Raw genomic sequence first — 23,935 nt, 5'->3', positions numbered from 1 at the left:
GTTTTTAAAGCAGAGTACACTTAACTCTGTGTCTGATTCTTCTGCTGCTGACGACGGATTAGACTGTTAGCTAAGCTGTACAAGAAACACATGCTTCTGGCCTGTGCCCTAGGGAAGGCTGGTGGGTGCAGATGCCCGGGCCAGGGACCTTGGGATGTCCTGATCACAGCTCATTCAGTGACTCTGCCCGCAGTGGCTCCTCGCCCCAGATTGGGATGGACTCTGGTTAACCTTCAGTCTTCTACAGGCAAAGTCAAGATTACTGTTGCCAGATAAAAGAAAGTGTTGGAAATGACCCCACGGACCCCGGCTTTCTTTGTCTCAGGCAGCTTGTACTTCTCTTGCTTCCCTTCCTGTTTCATCTTTTGTCCACAGACAAGGCAGTCGGGAGTGGATTTTGTTTTCTTAGGTTGAAAGCTCACTTTTGCTTAAGGAAAGCGCACAGGAGGTTTTGAAAAATGTACACTTTCCATTTTCTTCATGACCTACCCATAGTTCCTGGCAGGCTGTGTCAGGCAGGTGGTGGGGAGGGCATCGGGAGTCCAGAAACTGTGATGGGTGGCCATGCCCTCTGATGATGAAAGGGAACGAGGGCTGGGGACTATACAGGGTGGGAAGGTGGTGAGAGACAAGCCCTGTCCGCAGCATTGTTTGTGCCAATGGCTGTATTCTGAATTAACTCTAGTCCGAAGCATTGTGTGAGGAGGAGGGGAGAGGAGGGGTTCCTGCTGTGCTGTAGTTTTCAGTCAGGTGCTATAACCCAGCTTTTCCGGGGAGAGCAACTTCCTACGAAGGTTTAGGAAGTTGCTAAGGGTAACACAGTCTCAAATATGGGGCTTACTATGCGCCAGGCACCGCTAGCTGTGAACTCGTTTTATCAAGAGACAGAGCCAAGATCTGACCTGAGTCTTTCTTACCCCACACCTGACCTGTGCTGCCTTTCCTCCTCCCTGCCTCCCTCCCAACTTTCTTTCTTTTCTTTCTTCCTCCCCCTCCCTCTCCCTCTCCCCCTCCCCCTCCCCTCCCCTCCCCTCCCCTCCCCTCCCCTCCCCCTTCCCCCTCCCCTCCCCTCCCCCTTCCCCCTCCCCTCCCCTCCCCCTTCCCCCTCCCCTCCCCTCCCCTCCCCTCCCCCTCCCCTCCCCTCCCCTCCCCTCCCCTCCCCTCCCCTCCCCCTCCCCTCCCCTCCCCTCCCCCTCCCCTCCCCTCCCCTCCCCCTCTCCCCCTCCCCTCCCCTCCCCTCCCCTCCCCTCCCCTCCCCCTCCCCCCTCTCCCCCTCTCCTCCCCCTCCCCCTCCCCCTCTCCTCCCCCTCCCCCTCCCCCTCCCCCTCCCCTCCCCCTCCCTCCCCCTCCCTCCCTCTCTCCCTCCCTCCCTCTCCCCCTCCCTCCCTCCCTCCCTTCCTTCCTTTCTTTTTAAATTGAGGTACAGTTGATTTACAGTATTGTGTTTCAGGTGAACAGCAAAGTGATTCAGTTTTTTACATATATATATTTTTAGATTATTTTCCATTACAAGGTTATACAAGATATTGACTATAGTTCCCTGTGCCATACAGTAAATCTTTGTTGCCTATTTTATGTATAGTAGTTTGGATCTGTTAATCCCATACCCCTAATTTATCTACCCCTCCCCCTTTCCACTTTGGTAATAACCATAAGTATGAGTCTGTTTCTGTTTTGTATATAAATTGATTTGTATTATTTTTTAGATTCCATGGATGCGTGATGTCAGATATTGGTCTTTCTCTGTCCAGCTTACTTCACTTAGTATGATAATCTCTAGGTCCATCCATGTTGCTGCAAATGGCAATATTTCATTCTTTTTCATGGTTGAATAATACTCCATTGTATAAATACACCCCATCTTCTTAAGCCAGTCATCTGTTAATGAGCACTTGGGTTGTTCCCATGTCTTGGCTATTGTAAATAGTGCTGCTGTGAACATTGGGGTGCATGTATCTTTTCCAGATATATGCCCAGGAGTGGGATTGCTGGATCATATGGTAGCTCAATTTTTAGTTTTTGTTTTTCTTTTGTTTTTTGCGGTATGCAGGCCTCTCACCGCTGTGGCCTCTCCCATTGCGGAGCACAGGCTCCGGACCCACAGGCTCAGTGGCCATGGCTCACGGGCCCAGCCGCTCCGCGGCATGTGGGATCTTCCCAGACCGGGGCACGAACCCGTGTACCCTGCCTCGGCAGGCGGACTCTCAACCACTGTGCCACCAGGGAAGCCCCTATTTTTAGTTTTTTAAGGAACCTCCATGCTGTTTTCCACAGTGGCTGCACCAGTTTACATTCCCACCAACAGTGTAGGAGGGTCCCCTTTTCTCAACACCCTCTCCAGCATTTGTTATCTGTAGGCTTTTTAATGATACGTGCTGCCTTTCAACTTGCTAGAAAAAGAACCGAAAATGTTGACATTGTACATATCACAGGTCCCCCAGCATTCATTCAGCAAATGTTTGTCTAACCTTTATTGGACATTGAGCAATGAAAAGAATGAAAAATTGTATTTTTGCTAGTGGGTATCAGATGGTAATTCTTTCACAAGTTGTAAGGCTCCCCATACATTAACTTATTTCATCACACCTTCAAGGCGCCTGGTAGACAGACCAGGTGACTTTACTTAAGTAGCTATGACAGCGTTCTTCCTTTGCTTTAGATTTGAGTCCGCAGGGTGGTCTTCAAGAAAACCTAAAAGATGTGTGACTTGAAAAGCCACCATATAAGAGCACCTTGCAGTTTACAATGTGGCAAATGTTACATTTACCCTTAGCTGCAGCAGCTGGAATCCACTGTGTTAGTCTGTTTTCCTGGCCCTACGACCAGCTAATTTTTGTGTTAAAACAAAAGAACAGATGAAAATAGAAAAAGCATCTAAAGAATGCTTTTGTTTCCCTTGTAATTTTTAAGGTAAATCTGGTAAGAGACAATGGGGACAGGTTTAATGGACCCTGTTACTGGTGTAGCAGATTCTGGTTCTGCCCCGAGAGCGAGAGCTGTGGGCAGGACAGTCTCTCGAGGGCCTCCTGCATCGCGTCCAGCCTGTGCATTATTTGCTTGAAGATCATTTGACTGACTGGTGATCACATGACTGAATGTGTGCACATGTTACACATTGCTTACTCAGCTAAGGTGAATAACAGCGTCTGGAAACCTGTATGCGCGCAGAGATTATATAGCAGAAGTTTGAGGTTCGTTTATTGTTTGTTCCCTAAATATTCATTAAAAGAAGGAACCCTTAAAGCAGACCTCCAGGGTTGACCCTCAGTTCACTGTACATTGTTTTTCTCTCTTCCTCTCTCACGTGTTCTTGACTTGAGCACATCTCATTACCTGGTCTTTGTCCTCTGACCTGCGGTCCAGCCCCGGGCTCTAGGTGCCGCTGGCAGCATCTAGGCACCTGTCAGAAGAGTTATCTCCGGCCAGGTGTGCACAGCCACCCGCTCTGCAGCCTTACTTGTTTGTTTGTTTGTTTGTTTTTGCTGTACGCAGGCCTCTCACCGTTGTGGCCTCGAGCACAGGCTCCGGATGCGCAGGCTCAGCGGCCATGGCTCACGGGCCCAGCCGCTCCGCGGCATGTGGGATCTTCCTGGACCGGGGCACGAACCCGTGTCCCCTGCATCGGCAGGCGGACTCTCAACCACTGTGCCACCAGGGAAGCCCTTTTTTTCTTTTTTTTTTTTTGAACGTTTGAGCATTTTTCTCTTATTTGGCATAATCTACCCTATTGTGAAGTAAAACAAGGGACACACTTCAGAATATTTACGCCCCCATTTTAAAAATCAGCAGTTGTGGGACTTCCCTGGTGGTGCAGTGGTTAAGACTCTGCACTCCTCATGCAGGGGGTCCAGGTTCAATCCCTGGTCAGGGAACTAGATCCCGCATGCATGCCGCAACTAAGAGTTTGCATGCCACAACTAAGGAGCACACTGGCAGCAACCAAGGAGCCCATGTGCCTAAGACCTGGCACAACAAAATGAATGAATGAATGAATATTTTAAAAATAAATAAAAATCACCAGTGTCAACTTTTGGAACAAACAAGGGCCTTTATCATTCACTGACTCTCAGGTAAATTGGAATTTTACTCTCTTCTGAGTGGAGTAACCAGTCAGTTTGTGAGTATTTTAGATGTAAAAAAGAAAATAGAAAATTAGTGTCTTAATTGACTCTTGTCAGTGGAAAAAATTTTCCCCTTATATTAGAATATATGCTAATGAGTTTGAATTCTTTTTCAAAATTGATTTCTTTTTCTTAGTTAGTTGTCAGTTATACCAAAATTAGGAAGGATGGTTGTGATAGAATTGAACAGCATTCTGAAACTTAGAAGCACTGACTTTTATTAGGTGTCTGCTGTAACACTCAGCCTTATTTTCTCAACTCTAAGTCTGGTCATTGCACCTGGAGAGTGAGTTTTGAGGGAAGGGCAATAGGGGCTAGTAGGATTTAGTGTTTGTTTCATACAACTCTGTGCTATTTGATTTTCAAGCTTGTATTATTTTTGTAGTTTATGAAGAAAAGTCATACATGAATAAAGAAGTGCTGTTGATTGGTAGTCTCGTATTTTTCTGGAAGAAAGGCTAGAAAGCGTGGAGAGGAGGGAGGTTTGTCACTGGGGGTGGCAGCCTCTGGGGCTTGAGGCTGTTAGTTTTCCTGGGTGTCTCCTTAGTGCTTGAGAGCTGGCATTAGCCCCCTTGTTTGGGAGTTGGAGAGCAAATACTAGGCGGTGGTGCATGTAATTTATCTCAGATTTTTTTTTAACATAAAAGTGGGTTGCTTGTTCTTCAACCTCAGCTTAGACTTAAAAGCAAACCCCTATTTAATATTTCTTTTTATTTCTAAATAATTATTTTTCAAAGTACCAAAGTAATATTTATCATAGAAAATTTAAGTAGAACCTTGTTTAAAACAAAAACAGAATTATAATCTCACCATCCAGAAATAAGTACTGTGAGTATTTTTTCAGCCATTTCTCTGTGGGATTTATATATGTAAGACCCATAATGAGATCATATTATTCAGCTCTATTTTGTTCCTGTCTAGTCTTTATTTTTATTCTTGTGCATGGCCGGCCTGAAATACATATACGTCAATGTCAATTCTGGTGCCCGTAGACTACGCCCTGTCCCTCAGTTTGTTTACCGGCCTCTTATCTTCTTTTTCAGTGGATGAATACATTGCCATTGCCAAAGAGAAGCATGGGTACAACATGGAACAGGTAATGGCATGGTTTTCTTTTGTTGTTACAAATGGGGTTTATAGTTGACCTGTTAATTTTTTTCTATTCTCTGTGTTCGGTAGCACTGTTTGCTCATTAGCCTTTCTTTGTAGTCACTAGCAGTATTATACAAGGCTCTAGTCCCCTTTTTTACTGCTTGAGATGAGTGGTAGAAGACCCTTTGATTGGAAAAGCATGCATGTGTTCCTGCCAGTCTGCACTGTTTAGGGGAGCAGTGGCTCTTAGGTGCTGGATACTTGGGCATAATGCTTTCGTATTTGAATATGGGATTTGTTTATCATTCTTGTGGTTGCGTGATGGTTTTTTTCCTGACTCATGGTGTCACACTCAAACCTACTCAAACCTGTTTTAATATTAATTGCTTTGAATCACTTTCTGGTTGTAAAATTTGACTAAGGTTTTTAAAAAATTGTTTGGAGCCAATTAATGAGAAATCCACAAGATTAATTTTTCTCCCAAAGTGTGATGATATCTTATTTCAGCCTTATTTCTAATTACGATTCTTTTAGGTAATCACATTAAATTGGATTAGTGCTTTCCTTTGTACTGATCTAGATTTTACAGCCTGTAAATTACCAAAATTTTTCATTTACCCTAATGCCTGAGGATACCACTGATTCTGGTTATATAGACTTGGACCCTTTCTTTTAGCCTTGGCCTTACTTTTAGTCATTCTACCCTGGTAGAACTGTCAGGAAAACCAATTACAATAAAGTAGTTTCAGAATCTTTCAAAGCAAGAAGTGTATGCTTCTCTTTCTCCAAACCCTACTTATGAACTTCACAAAGCTCCTCAGAAAATCATCGATTTTTTTTCTATTTAGAAAGTGTAATTATTATTGGATGATTGCTGATTACACTTGTATGAATTTTTAAGGATTTTGGTCTTCAAAAGTATGATCATTTCCACTTTAAAATTGACATACAGGGAGTTTTCTTTGGAAAGTATTCCTGAATTCTCTTGTTTCTAATTTGTTCCTTACCCATTTGTATTTTTTTTCCTTTCTGAGCTGGAGAAAACTCTTTAGATTTGAAATTTTTTGGCAAAAGAATAACAAACAATTGTGTGCTTTTTGAGTTACTTTCTCCTTCATATCCAGTGGCTTTAGAGTGTGACCCTGTACGAGCACAGATTCCAGAGTCCCACTGCTTCTGCTGTTTACTAGCTGTGACCATTGGCAAGTTACTGAATTTCTCAGGGCCTCCATATTCCAACTTGAGAATTGAGAATAATGGAACTTACCTCATAGGGCTCGAGACAAATGAGTTAGTGTACAGAAGGGCACGGATCAGCGTCTGCCACTTAGCAGTGTATGTGGGTTCGCCATTTGTGAATTTGTCTGGGTATGAAGAAATACTTGCTCTTCTTGTGCCAGCCTCATTTCCACTTTAATGTTTCAGTCATGTCAGTCATGTTGTTGGTCTAAAAATTTCACTGATACTGTTTTTCTAGGCTCTTGGGATGCTCTTTTGGCATAAGCATAATATTGAAAAATCATTGGCTGATTTGCCCAACTTTACCCCCTTCCCAGATGAGTGGACTGTGGAAGATAAAGTCTTATTTGAGCAAGCCTTTAGTTTTCACGGGAAAACTTTTCATAGAATCCAACAAATGGTGAGTAGGTGAGACCATTCGCTGTGTGCCCCCGCCCCGCAATGTACCTGAGGGGTAGGGCTGTCATCCTCGAGCATGAGTGTTCCCGTTCTTAATAAAGCGGCTCACTGCAAGCTGCTGGGTGCGTGAGCGGCTTCACATTACAAGAGTGAGCTATTCCCTAGCACCTCCCAGCTTGACAGCGGTACCTCAGCCCACCCCACCCCACCCCTCTCGTCGGGACGACCCTGAGTGTCCTTTTTTTTTTTTGGCTGCATTGGGTCTTCATGGCTGCACGGGGGCTTTCTCTCTAGTTGCAGCGAGCAGGGGCTCCTCTTCGTTGCAGTGCGCGGGCTTCTCATTTTGCAGTGGCTTCTCTTGTTGTAGAGCACGGGCTCTAGGTGCGCGGGCTTCAGTAGTTGCGGCGCGTGGGCTCAGTAGTTGCGGTGCGCGGGCTTAGTTGCTCCGTGGCATGTGGGATCTTCCTGGACCAGGGACTGAACCCATGTCCCCTGCATTGGCAGGTGGATTCTTAACCACTGTGCCACCTGGGAAGTCCCCCCAGAGTGTTCTGATAGAAAGGGTCTCTGATGGTGGATGAGGCCAAACATCATGGGGCCCCTGTCTCCCTGGGGAGTTTTGCTGACCTGTCACTTCTAGAAAGGTATTTGGTGGACTCCTACTGTGAAAGCTTACTGACGGTTACATTAGTGCTAAAATGAATTTTTAAAAAAATAACCTAGAAGTTATGTTAGAAGCTGTAGTCGTGTGAAAACTCTGATTCATCTTAAGCTGACTGCAGTCTTTCATGGGCTAAGTTTCACTTACAGTCAAACTTCAGTAATTTGAAAATGTATCGATGAGAGTTCTTCTGTGAATTCAGGGAGAAATGGCTGTGACTTAGGACATTTCTGAATACATGAGAGTGATCCTTATGAAATATATCTACACACATTTGATTTTTAAAGATTAGCTTTAAATCTAAGCCAACTCGTTTTTTATATTTAGCTTCCTGATAAATCTATAGCAAGCCTGGTGAAATTTTACTACTCCTGGAAGAAGACGAGGACTAAAACCAGCGTGATGGATCGCCACGCTCGGAAACAGAAACGGGAGCGGGAGGAAAGGTCGGTATGCACGCGGGGTGGTGTCTCAGCCCTTTGGAGATCTTTGCACCGGCATTTCTAAGAGCTGGTGGGTACACAAAGGAAAGGTAGAGGGACCGGATTTCCCCCAGTTCTTTCCTGGTGGAACCAGAACATACACAAATATCCTTCAGCTCCATGCTCATGAGCTGTGTTAATGCATGAGTGCTACCTTCTGAAGGTGTCTTTTCTCACCGCTCTGCAGTCAGCACACTTTGTTCTGAATGAGTGAACTTTCCAACACATTCCTTTGTGCCCCTTAAGGGTGTCTTCTTTTAGTAAAAAGGAATCTCTTCTTATGTTGAAATTTACTTGGTGTGCTTCTGCAGGATTCAGTTGACGTTTTTATGTTTGGCATGTTAAAATCTGCAGTTTAGATTCCCTTCTTCCTTTTTTACCGTCCATTTTGTGTATGTGAGTGAGTGAGAGGGGAACATTCTATGACTTCCTAATAAGGAGGTTAGTTTTAAGGACAGCTTAGTGCATAGGACGCACCTTAACCATCACGCCCTCAGCCTTACATACAGCAGAGTCAGGGAAGCGGCCTTTGCTCACCCGCAGAAGTGGGTTCTGGTCTCAACTGAAGGGTCTGCTGATGGTCTCACAGGCAGGTTGGGTCAATGCACTCCTTTCCAGGCCTCTGTTTCCTCAGCTCTAAAATGAAGATGCTTCAGGTCTAGAAGGCAGCACACAAACATAGTGGGTTTTATGGTAGTGGGAATATAGGTGGCTTTTAAAAATTATATTTTCTATAATATATTATTTTTATAAATTAACAATACAGAATAAAACGAAGAAGTATAAACTATATGATCTCTGTGGCCCTGTGTTAGGAGAGTATCTTATGATTTCAAATGAAAGAGAATAACCTGTGGGGACAGATTGAGAATTATCACTTTTGGAGACATCTGCGAAGCTCTTTCCAACCATAAGATTAGATAAAATTGTTGACCTTGACACATCTGCATATTTTTTAGTTTGCAACATACATAACTAGTGGGTCTATTTATGGATCAGTACTCTTTGTGACCAAAGAAAAGTAGCAAACTCTACTGAATTTGTTTTTAGTGTTATAGCAATTTTTGATTAAAATCCCTTGTTTCCTTTATATGTTAGGTCTAGTTTACTGTTTATAAACTAAGTCTGTTACTACAAACAAGTGCGGTTTACTAAGCTGAAATCAGAATTAAATTAAAAAAAAAAGATTGGGATTTGTTATCCTTGAGGATGAAGCGATAAGGGCATTGTTCTCACTTTGCATCTGCACAAGGGTGCTCCTACCTTCCCGGTGCACCTTCACACCGTCGGGATGCAAACAGAGGTGGGGCACCCTGGCCATGGCAGAAGCACCTGAGAGATTGTTGTCTTTCTAACGGGACCTCCCTGTGAAAGGAACGGCAGGGCCTGGGAAAATTCCCTCCACCCCTGGCTCTTTCTCCTCTCAGACATGCTTTCCTCAGCCAGAACTTCTTACCACTGTGGGCCTTGGGGGTGGGTTGGGGGAGAAGGAGAGCACAGTGGGTGCGTCACCTGGGATGGGTTCCTGAGACAAAGTGGGTGTTGACATTTGAAACCCTGAGTGTTCTGCTGCCACCACTGCTCAGCTGGCTTTAGCTGCAGGCAGACTGGGGCAGGCTGCCTGGCTTCTGTGAGCCTTCGCTTTCACATTTTTTTTAAGCAAAAGGAGGCGGACTCTCAACCACTGCGCCACCAGGGAAGCCCTTTTTTTTCTTTTTAAGTAAGAAATACTGCATGGAAGGATATAAACAAAAGCATGCACCATATCAATGCGAGCGTTCTTTTTTTTTTTTTTTTGCGAGCGTTCTTTTTAAAATTAACTTAAAATACCAGTTATTCGAGCCACCAAAAAGCCTCTCCCATTCTCAGACTTGTGTAGTTGTGAGTAGACAGGTGGGACTCGAACATGGATTTTTACTTGTTGGTGAATTTATTCCCAATAAAATAGGCTTTATTCCTGAATAATTTCTCAGTTATATCTAATGATCATGTCCTGGTCCTCCATTAGCTACTTATGGAGAATTAAAGTAAATGTCTTAAATTTGACATTTTTAGTTGAGAGAAAACACTTTACAAATAATAAAGCGACAATGTTTTAGGCCTGGTTTGGGAGTTAGAAACCCATTTAATAGCTTTTTTAATCATTTAGACTAAAAGAGCTATGGAATTGGTATTTCATTTGAATTGTAAAAATGTATTTATCTCAGCATTCTGAAAACATATACTAATTTTGTATTACATCTGTCATTAAATCAATATATTGCTTATATTTGTGTATTAAATAGAATTAGTACAAAATAATCTTTCAGTAACTTGTTTTTGTCTTCCAGTGAGGATGAACTGGAAGAAACAAATGGAAATAATGCCATTGACATTGAGATTGATCAAAACAAGGAAAGCAAAAAGGAGGTATTTTTTTCCCCCAGTACTGTTAAGACAAATAAATTTCATTACTAGTTTCATAAGTAAAACATTCCTTTTTCTCATTCTACTTAATATATTAAGTGCTGTGTACAAGGCATCATGGTGTGGCTTTGTAAACAATACTAACTTTGCTTTGTAGAACTTAGAATTTTGTTTGCTAAGAAATACGAGAAAGGAAGCCTTAACGAAAAAAATGGCATCAACGAGGAAAGTTTTTATGTAGGGTAACAGTTCTCACTGCCTTCTTGCCTGGGCCCTTCGCTCAGCAGGTTACATAGGGGCCTTGTTAGGACCGGGCTCGAGCTCGGCCCCTCCTCGGCTCTGGTGGCCGCCTTCCTTCTGTATCTGCCCGGGGCCTGCACCCTCTGGGTCATGGTGAAGTTTTAATCTCTCAAGTTTTAAAAATCATTACGCCAAAGGTTTATAGTCTCTGGATCCAAGAGGTCCACGAGTCCCTACAATTATACATGACTTTGGGGGGGTATATCTATAACATTTACTTATTGTAAATTGTCCACTGAGAACAGTGGGGTGTCTGGACGGTCTTAGCCTTTTGAAATGGGGGTTAGAGTCTTGCATTATTTTGCCCATTCATAAAAATTGAATAAAGCGTATGTGGGGTCCCCGAGGGCCCTCCGGGTAGACCAGAGTTCTGTGGCCTAGTTGGGGACCCCCACGGTACAGAGCTGCCTGCAGCAGTTCCCTGATGGGTGCCACCACCACAGCTGAGGAAAAAGGGCCTCAGCCCATTGGTGCCCATCAGCCCCTCATTCAGGGTGGAGTACGGAATCCCAGCATGGGCATGACTTTTACATGTGTTCACATAAGTGTTTTTCTAAAGACAGAGTCTGTAGTTTCAGTAAAATCTGAAAAGGTTTTCTTTCTCAAAAGGTACTAAAGTATGAGAAAAACGAAAGGGTCTAGACATACCTAAACTTTAAAATTACACCAATAATGTATGATTTTATAGACATGTAGGAAATACAGCTAAACAAAAGGGAAAAATGAAAATGATGTATCATTTCATCACCCATGTCACTATTAACATTTCGGTGCCTCTTTCCGGACGACCTCCTCTGTAAAATACATATGCCTATACATAGCTCCGAATCTGTAAGCTTAAAAAGATAAAATCGGGTCTTAATACATAATTTTATAACCTTTTCAATTTACTCTGCCTTGAACACTTTTTTTAAATTGAAGTATAGTTGATTTACAATGTTGTGTTAGTTTCTGGTGTATGGCAGAGTGATTCAGTTTTGTGTATATATTCTTTTCCATTATGCTTTATCACAGGATAGTGAATATAGTTCCCTGTGCTGTACAGTAGGACCTTGTTGTTTGTCCATTCTGTATATAATAGTTTGCATCTGCTAATCCCAGACTCCCAGTCCATCCCTCCCCCAACCCCCTTCCCCCTGGCAACCACAAGTCTGATCTCTGTGTCTGAGTCTGTTTCTGTTTTGTAGATAAGTTCATTTGTGTTCTATTTTAGATTCCACATGTAAGCGGTATCACGTGGTATTTGTCTTTCTCTTTGTGATTTACTTCACTTAGTATGATAATCTCTAGGTCCATCCATGTAGCTGCAGATGGCATTATTTCATTCTTTTTTATGGCTGAGTAATATTCCATTGTATACATGTACCACACCTTCTTTATCCATTCATCTGTCAGTGGACATTCAAGTTGTTTCCATGTCTTGGCTGTTGTAAATAGTGCTGCTGTGAACATAGGGGTGCTGCCTGTGTCTTTTCGAATTATAGTTTTGTCCAGATATATGCCCAGGAGTGGGATTGCTGGATCTTATGGCAGCTCTATTTTTAGTTTCTTGAGGAACGTCAATACTGAACCTTGAACATATTTTTATGTCAAACATATTTGTATGCATAGCTGTATGTTATTCCATCATTACAGATCTTTTATAACTGAGTTAATTAATCTTATACGGGTCTTTACAGTCTTTTTCCCTGTAAGTAATGCTGAAATGCTGATCTCATGACTACATATTTGTGCACTTAATTTTTTCCATTAGAATTAATTTCTGGAAGTTGAATTATTGAGTCAAAGTGTTCTAGATATATTCTTAAGGCTTCTTTTGGTATGGTATATATTATCAAATAGGAAACTGGTAATTCTTTCTGGATAGCACTCTTACCAGTGATTTATATGAGTGCCCAAATAACAAGATCATTTTAAGGATTAGCTAAATTACATTGCTTTTTGGGAAATCAAATTGTACTTGCAATTTTTAGTAAGCTTTGTTTTGATGCATTGTTATTTATTAGGTTCTTCAGTGGAACATTTTAAATGAAAGAGGCTTGGTTTTATATTAATTTCTGTAATTGTTATTTATATAGCAGTTTCTAATTTAAAAAGAAAAATGGTTAAATCTCAGTTTCTTTACCTACTAAAATGTTATTAAAACAGACACATGGTGGGAGGGAGGGAGACGCAAGAGGGAAGAGATATGGGAACATATGTATATATATAACTGATTCACTTTGTTGTAAGGCAGAAACTAACACACCATTGTAAAGCAATTATACTCCAATAAAGGTGTTAAAAAAAACAAAAACAGACACATGGTCAGTAGGTGATCTTTACTGAATCGCATAGCGCTATTGCAGAACATAGCTTATTGTCTACTTACATGTTTCTGTGTTGTTTATTACCACTTGTTCGAGAGCTTATTGCTACCAGCATGGTTTGCATTGCCTTTTTATCTCAGTCTTTTAAAATATGAAGCAAAAAGCTGAATGTATTTTCAGCTTTACCAGCCACTGTTAATACACTGACAAGATGAAATTATAAACAGTTAACCAAAACTTCTTGTTCTTAAAATGGTTGCCACTAGGATGTTATCCTTTCCTTGCCAAGATATTAGTGCATTTCATTTCCAAAGGTTTTGGTTTTAGAGAAAGCATTTAAAAAAATAAGCAGCGGTCATGCATTTTTAAATGACAGCATATAGTTTTTGAAGCAAGTTACACAGTTGCCCTAAAAGTTGTGTCATCCAAAAAAAGAAACCGAAAAGGTGTATAAACAAGTTTCATATTGAAGTTTTTATTTTTATAACCATCTATAAAGATTTAGAGAATTTAAGTGGATCCTTATACATGTGCTGAATCATTTTTTTTCTTTTTTCCTTTTTCTTTCTGTGGCCGTATGTCCATCTACAGTTGCTAGGGACTGTTTGGGTAAAATAACTCCTTATTCATAAACGCAAAGCTCACCAGAAGGGAATACAGGTTATTTTTTCTTCCTGTGTTCCTGCAGGAAGCTGGGAGTCCTTCTTGTCAGAGGTTTACAGAATAAGGATGTATCTGTATAGGAAGGAAATGGAGTCCACTTTGAAGTGTTTATTTAGCCAAAGTTCAGTAGCCAATGTTTTTGTCTGTTAGCTGTGTGTTAGAACTTGTAGATGGCAATTACGATATGGCGTGGTATTTGTCTTAGATTGTTTGGAGCCATGTTAAGAAAATATGCTTATTACTGTTCATTTGGCATTTTAGTTTTTTTAGTTTCTCATTTATCAAATATGTGTATCATGCAGGTGCCCCCTACTGAGACAGTTCCTCAGATCAAAAAAGAAAAACATAGTACACAAGCTAAAAATAGAGCAAAAAGGAAACCTCCGAAAGGAATGTTTCTTTCTCAAGAAGACGTGGAGGCTGTTTCTGCCAATGCCACTGCTGCTACCACGGTGCTGAGACAACTGGACATGGAGCTGGTGTCAATCAAACGACAGGTACCCGTGAGCCCAGTCCTGGGTGAAGAGTTAACTGCACTTTAGACGTGTTCTTACTTCTCATTCACTTGGATGTTCTCTTTCCCCAAATCTCAAAAGCGCACTTTGTTTCTAAGGAATTGGACAGAAGATCTTAGGCCCGTTGATTTTTTTTTCCCTTAAATTAACCGTGAAGTTGAAATTTTATACAGATATCGATATAGATACAGATTTCAGTGACTTGTCGTAATATGAACACACCCAAGTAACCTCTGTCTGGATGAAGACGTGGAGCATCGCCTCCACAGCCCCTTTATCTACCCTTGAGAGATGTGTCGTTGCCTCAGAAGCCTCGCTCATGCCCCCTGTTCATTACCCACCTTCTCCTGGTGGGTGGCCACTGTTCTGACTTAAAACCATATGTTATTTTTATCTTGTTTTTGATTTTATATAAACAGAATGATAAAGTAGGGGTGTGTGTGTGTGTGTGTGTCTGGCTCTTACTCAGCATGTGAGATCTATCCAGGTAACAGCCATACTTCTTGTTCTTTCTCATTGCTGTATAAATACCCAACAGATGGTCCATTTTACTTTGAGTGGACATTTGGGTTGTTTCCCGTTTTTGACTCTTACACATGATACTGATAAGAACGTTGTTTTATGTGCCTCTGAGTGTGTTGTGGGTGCATCTTTGTTGGAGATAACACCTAAGAGTGCAGTTGTTGGGTTATCGAGTGTGCATATGACTGACATTAGAAAACAATGCCAGACAGTTTCCCAAAGTGGTCACGTCACTTAACGTGAGTTCTGGTTGCACCACATCAGGATTTCCAGCAGTTGTAGCACGTTGACATCTTGGGCTGGATAATTTCTTTGTTCTGGGGGTTGTTCTGCTCCCTGTAGGATGTTTAGCAGCATCTCTGGCCTCGACCCACTGGATGCCAGTAGCGCCCTCCCCTCCACCATGCTGTGTGACCTCATTGTGGAGTTACGGGGGCGGTGGCGGAATGGTCTTATGTTTCCCATTCTGAGGGCTTCTTTTTCACTCTCTTAGTAGTATCTATCTATCTATCATTTATTTATTAATTTTTGGCTGCATTGGGTCTTCGTTGCTGCACGTGGGCTTTCTCTAGTTGCGGCGAGCGGGGGCTACTCTTTGTTGCGGTGCACGGGCTTCTCATTGCAGTGGCTTGTCTTTGTTGCAGAGCACTGGCTGTAGGCGCGCAGGCTCGGTGGTTGTGGCTCTAGAGCGCAGGCTCAGTGGTTGTGGCGCATGGGCTTAGCTGCTTCGCGGCATGTGGGATCTTCCCGGACCAGGGCTCGAGCCCTCGTCCCCTGCATTGGCGGGTGGATTCCTAACCACTGCACCACCAGGGAAGCCCTCTTAGTGGTGTCTTTTAATGAACAGAAATTCTTAGTTTTAAGGTAGTCCAGTTTCTCATTCTTGTCTTTTACGGTTAGTGCTCTTTGAGTTCTGTTAAGAACCTTTCCTGAGGTCATGAAGATGCTCTTACACACTGTCTTAAAAGTGTTGTTTCGCCTTTTACATTTTGATCTTCAGTCTACCTGGTAGTGTTTTTGTTTGTATGTTGTTACATGTAGGGTCAAATTTTTTTTTTTTCATACGGATATCTAGTTTACCCAGTACTGTTCATTAAAAAAGACTACCCTTTCCCTGTTGTAAGGCTGTGGGACCTTTGTCTTAAATCCGGTGTCCATTATGTGTATCGGTCAGGTTTGGAGTTCTGTTTGTCCATTCTTCACCGGTACTATATGGTCTTAATAATACATAATCATGAATGGATATGTGTGGTAGGAGAAGTCCTCCAAGATGGCTATTCCTGGCCCTTGTATTTCCATATAAAGTTTAGGATCACCTTCTCAATTTCCAGAATAGTAATTCTGCTAGAATTTTGATTGGGGTTGTGTTGAATGTATAGATCAATATAGAGAATTAACATCTCATGATCCATGAACATGATATATCCCTGCACTTCTCTAGATGTTTAGTTTCTTCCAGTATTTTGTCATTCTCTATGAATAAGCCTTGTATTTCCTTTATTAGTGTTATTCCTACATGTTTGGTACATTTCTGGTGCTCTTGTAAAGAATATTGGTTTTTTTGTTTGTTTTTCTGGGGTTTTTTTGCGGTACGCGGGCCTCTCACTGTTGTGGCCTCTCCCGTTGCGGAGCACAGGCTCCGGACGCGCAGGCTCAGCGGCCATGGCTCACGGGCCCAGCCGCTCCGCGGCATGTGGGATCTTCCCGGACCGGGGCACGAACTCGCGTCCCCTGCATCGGCAGGCGGACCCTCAACCACTCCGCCACCAGGGAAGCCCCAAGAATATTGTTTTTAAAACGCATCCTTTCCTGATCATTCGTGCTTCATGTGAGAAATGGCTCCTCCTTGTCTTTTCGTCTGATTTTGTGTAAAAGTCAAACCCAAAAGTTAGCTGAGCAGCCCAGTGCTGCCCTTCCGTTAGTCACCTCCCCCCGACCCCAAATGCAAGATGAATTATGGACTGGTGGCTCACTTTTAGTTCGTGCTGCCTTGGATTTGTCAATCTTGATGGCTGCCTTGGCAGGGCTGAGAAGAGAAGGGTGGGGTCTGTGGCCCCGGCTGTCCCCTGGTGAAGGAGGCTGCACAGACCAGGACCCGGCGCGCCCCTCGGAGTTGCGGGCTTGCGGCTGCCACAGCTGCATTCTAATCTTAGGAGAATCACTTAATCTTCCTGGGCCTCTTTTTTCAAATGAGATTAATCCTTGCCTGCCTGATCTTACAGGATGTGTGAGGGCGTGGTAGTAAGCTGCATCTGCGCTGGGAGAGCTCTGTGACTGGGGCTGGGAGCTCCCCTGTGCATTTCACCTTCCTCTCCGAGGGGCCTCAATCCCCTCTGCTGAGTGAGTTCCTGACGCTTGCTGTTCGGTGTCAATATGTCAAAGAAGGAAAGAGACCCTTTCTTCTACAGAGGTGTTACTGACTTTGTAGTATGATAGATAAAGAGGCTTTGGTTTTCAGAGCCAGGGCCAAGAGCAGGAATTTTTTATTTGAAGGTAGCTGCTCAGAGCTGACATTGCTGGAGAGAAGGCTCAGAGGCTGACTTACTAAGAGGTGAGGTCAGCTGTTTACTTTCCACAGCCTTTAGGGCTTCTGCCAGCTGCCCTTCAGATGCACATGGCGGTCAGTCACACAGTGGGCATGCTATTCTGGATGCCCCCATGTCTGGTTGCTTGCCAGGGAAACCGTCATCCGATGAGGACAGGAAACCTGACTAACAGCAGCTCAGACAGCGAAGGGTTTATTTTTAACAAATAACAAGAAATTCCAACATCAGTGATTGCTGGCATTAGTTCCTCTGTTCAGTGATGCTCTCGGGGACCCAGATTCTTTCAGATTCTCCTGCTCCACCATTCTTAGCTTTTAGGCTTTTCATCTTGCTTGTTGCCTCACACTGGACACTGCAGAAGCCATTTTATCACCTTCGTGTCTGCATTCAGGGCAGTAAGAAGAGGGGGTGGAGGAAAAGCTTTTGCTTTCCCAGAACCTCCTGGACTTTGTGTGGCAGGGCTTTGCAGCCCGGCTCCTCCTAGCGCTGAGGAAATCGTCAGCCGCTGTCAAAGATACAAGTGAGAAGGGGGCTGGGAACGGCCGTCAGGTTAGCCAGCAGACACTGCTGGTTGCATCAGGTCTTTCCAGGTGGGGAGAATGAAATGGTCTGACCTTAGAGAAGAATCACTAAATACCCAATAAAATAGGAAAAAGAAAGTTGTGTTCAGCCAGGAGCTCTAGGTAAGGCACCAGGCCAAGTCAACTGCTTTTTTTGTTTTTTCTTTAAATGCTGGTTACTTTTTGTATCCTGTTTCTTATCCAGCTTGTTGCCACTCTGGCTTCTTTCCGATTGGCATGATGCTGGCGACTAACCCCTATTCCTATTCTGATGAGTAAACATTGGACATTTGCTCATTTGGAAAATGATTAGGAGCAGACACGTAGGTAAATGAAAACATAGAGCTAACTTCTGGTTCAGGATCTGTGGGTGTTTTACCTTGTAGCCACTCATTCAATCTCAATGCTGCTTTATCCATTGATTTTAGAGGGAAAATGTATGTGTTAAACAGGTTGGGAAATGCCTGTTACTTAATCACTTAATCACAATGCGATACGCACACGCGCACACACACACACACGCCCAGCTTTGTAACATACATATATATATATAACTAGCTAGAAGGAAGAGAGTAACTGGAATGCCAAGGGGGGAGGGGATGGGTTGGGGGGGGACATGAAATTGAATATGTGTTCTAGTGGACATACCCCTGACTTTTTTGTGTGTGTGTTCTAATAAAACTTTATTTATAAAAATAGCCAGTAGGCTGGATTTGGTATGTAGGTCATCGTTTCCCAACCCCTGCTATAAATGAAACAAGGTTTACCATGAATACTAATTATGAAGCTCAGTTATGTCTAGACCCCTGACTTTTGAGAATTTGCTCATTCCCTGTCAGAAGTTTCTAGGCCTAGTTTTCGGAATTCAGGGAGCATAATCCGAGTGCCTTGCAGTATTTTGTGGGTATTTTGTGGTTTGTTGGTAACTGTGAGCTCTGAGAAGAGTCTAAGATTGTGCTGTTCAGTGTGGTAGCCACGTGTGGTCTTTAGATTTTAGTTCGGATTAATTAAAATTGGAAAAATTAAAAATGTGACTCCTCGGTTGGATAAGCCACTTTTCAGGTGCTTAGTAGCAGCGTGTGGCAGGTGGCCGCCCTGTCAGGCAGCCCAAGTTTAGAATATTTTCATTATCAGAGAGAGTTCTGTCAGCTTATGCTGGTCTGAGAGCTTGGAATTACTTACTGTGAGTAAATTTCAAGTATTTTCTTCTGATCTGTACCATTTCAAAATAAACTAAAACAAATTTCAGTAAAGCAAGGTCCTGGTTTTTGGTTTTACAGTAGAGTGAATTTTGTGCATGTTTCCAGTATTTTTCTTTTCAGTTGTTTTTATGTTCTGATGTGGCATCGTTACAAAAGATTTGGAGTAGACTGTATTTCTGGCAGACTTTGAGGCCCTTGGTAAGGGCAGACAGGGTCAATTTCTGGTCCTTAAAAGTGCTGGTCTTATTTACTTGCCCACTGGTCCCATAGCATAGAAAATTTTTCCTGTACCAGCCCCCCCCCCGACCCCTTAAACCTTTTAGAAGATGTAAAACAAAGGAGGAAAGTATCTGTGAAACTGGAAATCTATGAAATGTAAGTCATCAAAAGTGGGGTTTTAAAAAATTGTATAAGTATAAAAAGTTTTTTTTGAAGAGGAGAGAGATTTACCACCATCTCCACTCGTCTCCCATCCCTTCCCTATCTCTAAAATTTCTGCTTTTCTTCTTTTGCCTTAATAGGATTTCTGCTTTCAAGGGCACCTTCTGCTCATGAATATTTTTGATGTTTTACTTGGGAAAATGAACGTGTTCCTCTGCTTGCTTTCTTATTTGCTCAAGTGATTATTCAAGAATGAAAAATGATAGGGCCAGAGTTCCCCTAGTGCTAGGCACAGAAACGCCCCTCTGCTTAGAGTTGAGAGAAGGGCCCCCTCCTGTGACCCAGCTTGCTCAGGAGCCAGTGCAGAATTAAAGAGCAGCTGTGGAGTGATTGAGTGGTTTGTATTTATTGTTTGTGTCTTTCTTTTGATTAGGCAAGGACAGTGAAAGGTCCACTGAATCAAAGCAAGAATGTGGGAAAGGTAATTTGTGAGAAAATGAAGTTACTGTTGCTCAGAATTAGCCTTGTGGAAAACTGACATACTGCTTTCTTTTCTCCTCCCCGTTAAAGAAGCCTGCAGGTGGGGCTTCTGCCCTTCGTAGCGTCCGTGCGGGGCTCGGGGCTGTGAGGCTGTCCTGCCTTCACTCTGCCTGCGCTCTTTCTTCAGCTCAGCTCTGTGTGGTGGGAGCCCAGGCACTGTCTTCTGTGTCAGGCTGCAGTCGTGCATTCTGTGGCTCCGGTCGCCTGTGCCGAGCTGGTGCCTTAGGATCGTGTGCGCAGGCGCCTTTTTACCACCAACCCTTCCGTCTTGGTTGTCTCTTGTCCGGTGCCCTAAGCAAGTCAATTAAAGAACTTAGTGAGCTGCTCTCAAAGGATACCATAGGGAGCTCAAATTTGGGCTACCTTACAGGGTAGGAACTTCTTTCCTCTTGGTTTTTTGTTTCTTTTAGCTTTCTCAGTTCTCTCTTCTTTTCATACCTTTATAAAAGTGTTTCATTTTAAAAATGAAAATCTTCTTTCCCTTAGATTCAGAATATTAAACAGACGAACAGTGCTCTAAAAGAAAAACTTGATGGTGGAATAGAACCATATCGACTTCCAGAGGTAGGATTATGTTAACATCATCTTTGAAGTCACACTTGAGTTTATGTGTTTAAGAATTTACTGTCTGTGTCTCCAGTACACATCTCTTAGAAGGAAAGGTGTAGATATAACTTTATAAACCTAGTTGATGTTAAAATTATGATATGAGAAAAAGATTCATTAATCCTCATAAGGACATACTCATCTCTAAAGGTAGTATGCTAATAGGACTCATTTGAATACCCAGGTCATTCAGAAATGTAACGCACGTTGGACCACAGAGGAGCAGCTTCTCGCCGTACAAGGTAGGAGGAAGTTCTTATAAAATAAAGGTTTAGGAACAGCAGTCGCTTTCAGGAAAAAATTACACCCCATCCTGCTCCCAGCACATCATTCATGTTGAAACAAATTCTTGGAGGATTACGTCCTTCTAGTGGGCATCATTTTAGCTAAATTACTGCATTCTCTTTGGGCTTTACTTTTTTCCTTTCCCATGTCTCACAAGATGTAAAAATTAATCTGGAAGCCTCCGTGTTTAAAGGTGTATTTCACTTTAGCAGCTCCTCGTTGGGTTCTGAGTAGTCAGGAAGTACAACTCGCGTGTTGGGGTTGCATGGTTGGAGGTGTTCTAGTCCTGGGGACCCTGAAGAGGCCAGTGTAGGATGTCCATGGCATAGAGTAATTGCTGGGTGACTTCAGTTACCATGCGACGTACGTCAGGGAGGCACAGACCCTGCGTGACAGGGTCACACGGAGCGTCTCTGCCAGTCATCCACCCTGGGCTCTCTACTACTCTTTTCCATTAGTGCGCTAAGGTAGGACCTGCTGTTGAAAGCCTCTATGTCTCCTTATCTGGATAAGGGGTAAGTCTCAATTGTGTGTGTGTGTGTTTTATTATTTTTGTCGTGTTGAAAAAAATGCTTTCTTACATCCTTAGCCATCAGGAAATACGGCCGAGATTTTCAGGCAATCTCAGATGTGATTGGGAACAAATCAGTGGTACAAGTGAAAAACTTTTTTGTAAATTATCGACGCCGCTTCAACATAGATGAAGTTTTACAAGAATGGGAGGCAGAACATGGGAAGGAAGAAACCAATGGTCCCAGTAACCAGAAACCTGTAACGTCCCCGGATAATTCTGTCAAGATGCCTGAAGAGGAAGACGAGGTAAGTCTGAAACAGTTGATCTCTGCCAGATTCATACTCAGTTCTCCAGTTAGTGTCTTCATTGATGACCTTTTCCAGCTGCAGAAATACTGTTAGGTTTCAGCTATGTCAGTAACTTGATTTTTACCTGTAAATACCATAATACATGTGTTGACTTCAGTCACTTTTTGGTCACTACGTATATTATTCACATTTTAATTTCTGGACAAATTCTTAATTCCATCCTGGTTTCCTCCGGCCACAAAGTATTCCACATTACCAATATTTCCTTAAATACAATGACAGCTTTGCCCTAAAACCGTAAGTTAGAAGTGCCTTGAGTATCAGCAAAGCTCAGTCGTGTGAACTGTGCTGTCATCTCCTGTGAGGTTTACGGGCGCACCGGGGAGTCTGCAGGTTCCTGGTCTGTCTGCTTCCACACCTGCTTGCCGTGCTGCTCTTTGGGGCTGACCTGCTGGAGTACTGATGGGGACACTTGTAGGTCCTGGGTTGCATGGAGGCTGCCATCCTGGTCGTCTCCTAGGTGGTGGCACGGGTTTCATCAGCCCGGGCAGCGGAGGTCGGGATGGGGGAGATTGTGGAGGCTGCCCCTCCCTCTGCACGTTTACCTCCCCCCTCCCCCCACCCACGGATGCTGAGGCAGGGCTGGGGGCCAAGAGTTCATTGCTGCTGCCTTTAACATTTGCATTTGCTCACTGACATGGCAATTTAAGGGTTAATTTGCTTATCACTTTCTCATCAGCGTCTTCCCCAAATGAGGCAGGAGTGGTTTGGAGTTACCTCTTTTGTATTGCCCGTGCTGCCCTTTTCCCCCTGGGGGAGAGCCGTGTGAAGGGGACACCCAGCGAGTGGCTTTTGCAGGCCTGTCAGGAGATAAACACTAGTTCTGTTAAAGTTAGACTCGTTAGAGCCTTCTACCAGAGAATCTTTGTAGTTAAGTGTACAAAACCTATAGTACTGGCAACGTGAGTGGGGTCCCTGAGTCACACCCAGGCACGGCCTGCCCAGGAGCAGGGGGGCACGTGAGCACAGCAAAGCTGTCTTTCTCTGTCGGCAGTGGTTTTTGTCTGTGCGCTACTTTCCCCTTTAGCAACAAATTAATTTCCCTGAAGTCCTGGACTCAGTTTAGGAAGCGCTGAAAAGATGAGGATTACTGGGGAAAGAACGTCAGGATTTGCGAGAGCGAAAGCTTTCTTCGCAGTATGTTTTCTGACTTAAGTCCCAGGAAGCAGAAATAATAGGAAACTCAGATTACCTGCCTCTCAAATTTAATCAAAGCCAGCTTCAGCAGGGTTAGCATAAAAAATGGGATAGTAGATTTAGGACCCAGGGTCATGATTTTCTTAGGCCTGGCTCTTTGACTGACTGGCTTAGGCTAAGTCAGCTACATTTTCCTCGTTTCTTGTTGGTCCAGAAGTTCCATCCTTCATGGTCCGCTTGCGGTGCTGATGGCACATCAGAGTCCCCTCAGCCTGTCTGCCTGGCTCGGCCATAGCTGGCCTCCCCCGCCCAGCAGCACGTCTTCTCTCTCTCTGATGGCTGATGTTCCCTGTGTCTGTTTACCCAGCCTTCTCTTCAGAAGGAATGGGATTATCTAACTCAACCCGAATATATAATCTTTATAGCTCCTTTAAAATTTTTTCACTTCTTTAGTCATTTAAAACTAACTCACTCTCTCTCTCTCTCTCTAACACACACACACACACACAGACGTGCACGCATGTGCATGCCTATATTTCCTTTTCTTTATCCCTTTTTATTTATTTTGTTATTTTATACATTTATTTTATTTTATTTTTATTTTTGGCTGCGTTGGGTCTTCGTCGCTGCGTGCGGGCTTTCTCTAGTTGCGGCGAGCAGGGGCCCCTCTTCCTGTGGTGCGTGGGCCTCTCAGTGCGGCAGCTTCTCTTGCTGCGGAGCACGGGCTCTAGGCACGCAGGCTTCAGTAGTTGTAGCTCGCAGGCTCACTAGTTGTGGCTCGCGGGCTCCAGAGCACAGACTCAGTAGTTGTTGCGCACGGGCTTCGTTGCTCTGCAGCATGTGAGATCTTCCTGGACCAGGGATCGAACCCATGTTCCCTGCACAGGCAGGCGGATTCTCAAGCACTGACCCACCAGGGAAGTCCCTCCCTTTCTTTTTATGTTTCTTATGGTACCAGCCCTCCTGCTTCACCACCCTGGTTTTCTGTTCTCCATATCTTAGTTTGCAGAAGGAAATTAATCTGTAAGGACCAGCTGCTTCTCTGTGTCCACCAAGGGCCTAAGGGAACTGGTTAATTGTCTAATCA

General features: G+C 43.5%; 1 protein-coding gene and 1 non-coding gene across 2 annotated transcripts in view; both read left to right on the top strand.

The window, feature by feature from the left end:
• The window catches only part of RCOR1 (REST corepressor 1), a 119,797-nt gene that overhangs the window by 90,324 nt on the left and 5,538 nt on the right, over positions 1–23,935 (top strand). The window contains exons 4-11 of the mRNA XM_060003890.1: positions 5,165–5,217; positions 6,691–6,852; positions 7,840–7,958; positions 10,325–10,403; positions 13,975–14,169; positions 20,425–20,502; positions 20,729–20,786; positions 21,419–21,648. Coding sequence (XP_059859873.1) covers positions 5,165–5,217; positions 6,691–6,852; positions 7,840–7,958; positions 10,325–10,403; positions 13,975–14,169; positions 20,425–20,502; positions 20,729–20,786; positions 21,419–21,648 — 974 coding nt within the window. The remainder of the gene's footprint in view (positions 1–5,164; positions 5,218–6,690; positions 6,853–7,839; positions 7,959–10,324; positions 10,404–13,974; positions 14,170–20,424; positions 20,503–20,728; positions 20,787–21,418; positions 21,649–23,935) is intronic.
• On the top strand, positions 3,800–3,872 carry TRNAR-CCU (transfer RNA arginine (anticodon CCU)). Its single transcript has one exon. It is a non-coding gene; the product is annotated as a tRNA-Arg (tRNA).

This window comes from Delphinus delphis, chromosome 2 (assembly GCF_949987515.2).
Source record: "Delphinus delphis chromosome 2, mDelDel1.2, whole genome shotgun sequence".
NCBI lineage: Eukaryota > Metazoa > Chordata > Mammalia > Artiodactyla > Delphinidae > Delphinus > Delphinus delphis.
This window is presented reverse-complemented; position numbering and strand designations above follow the sequence as displayed.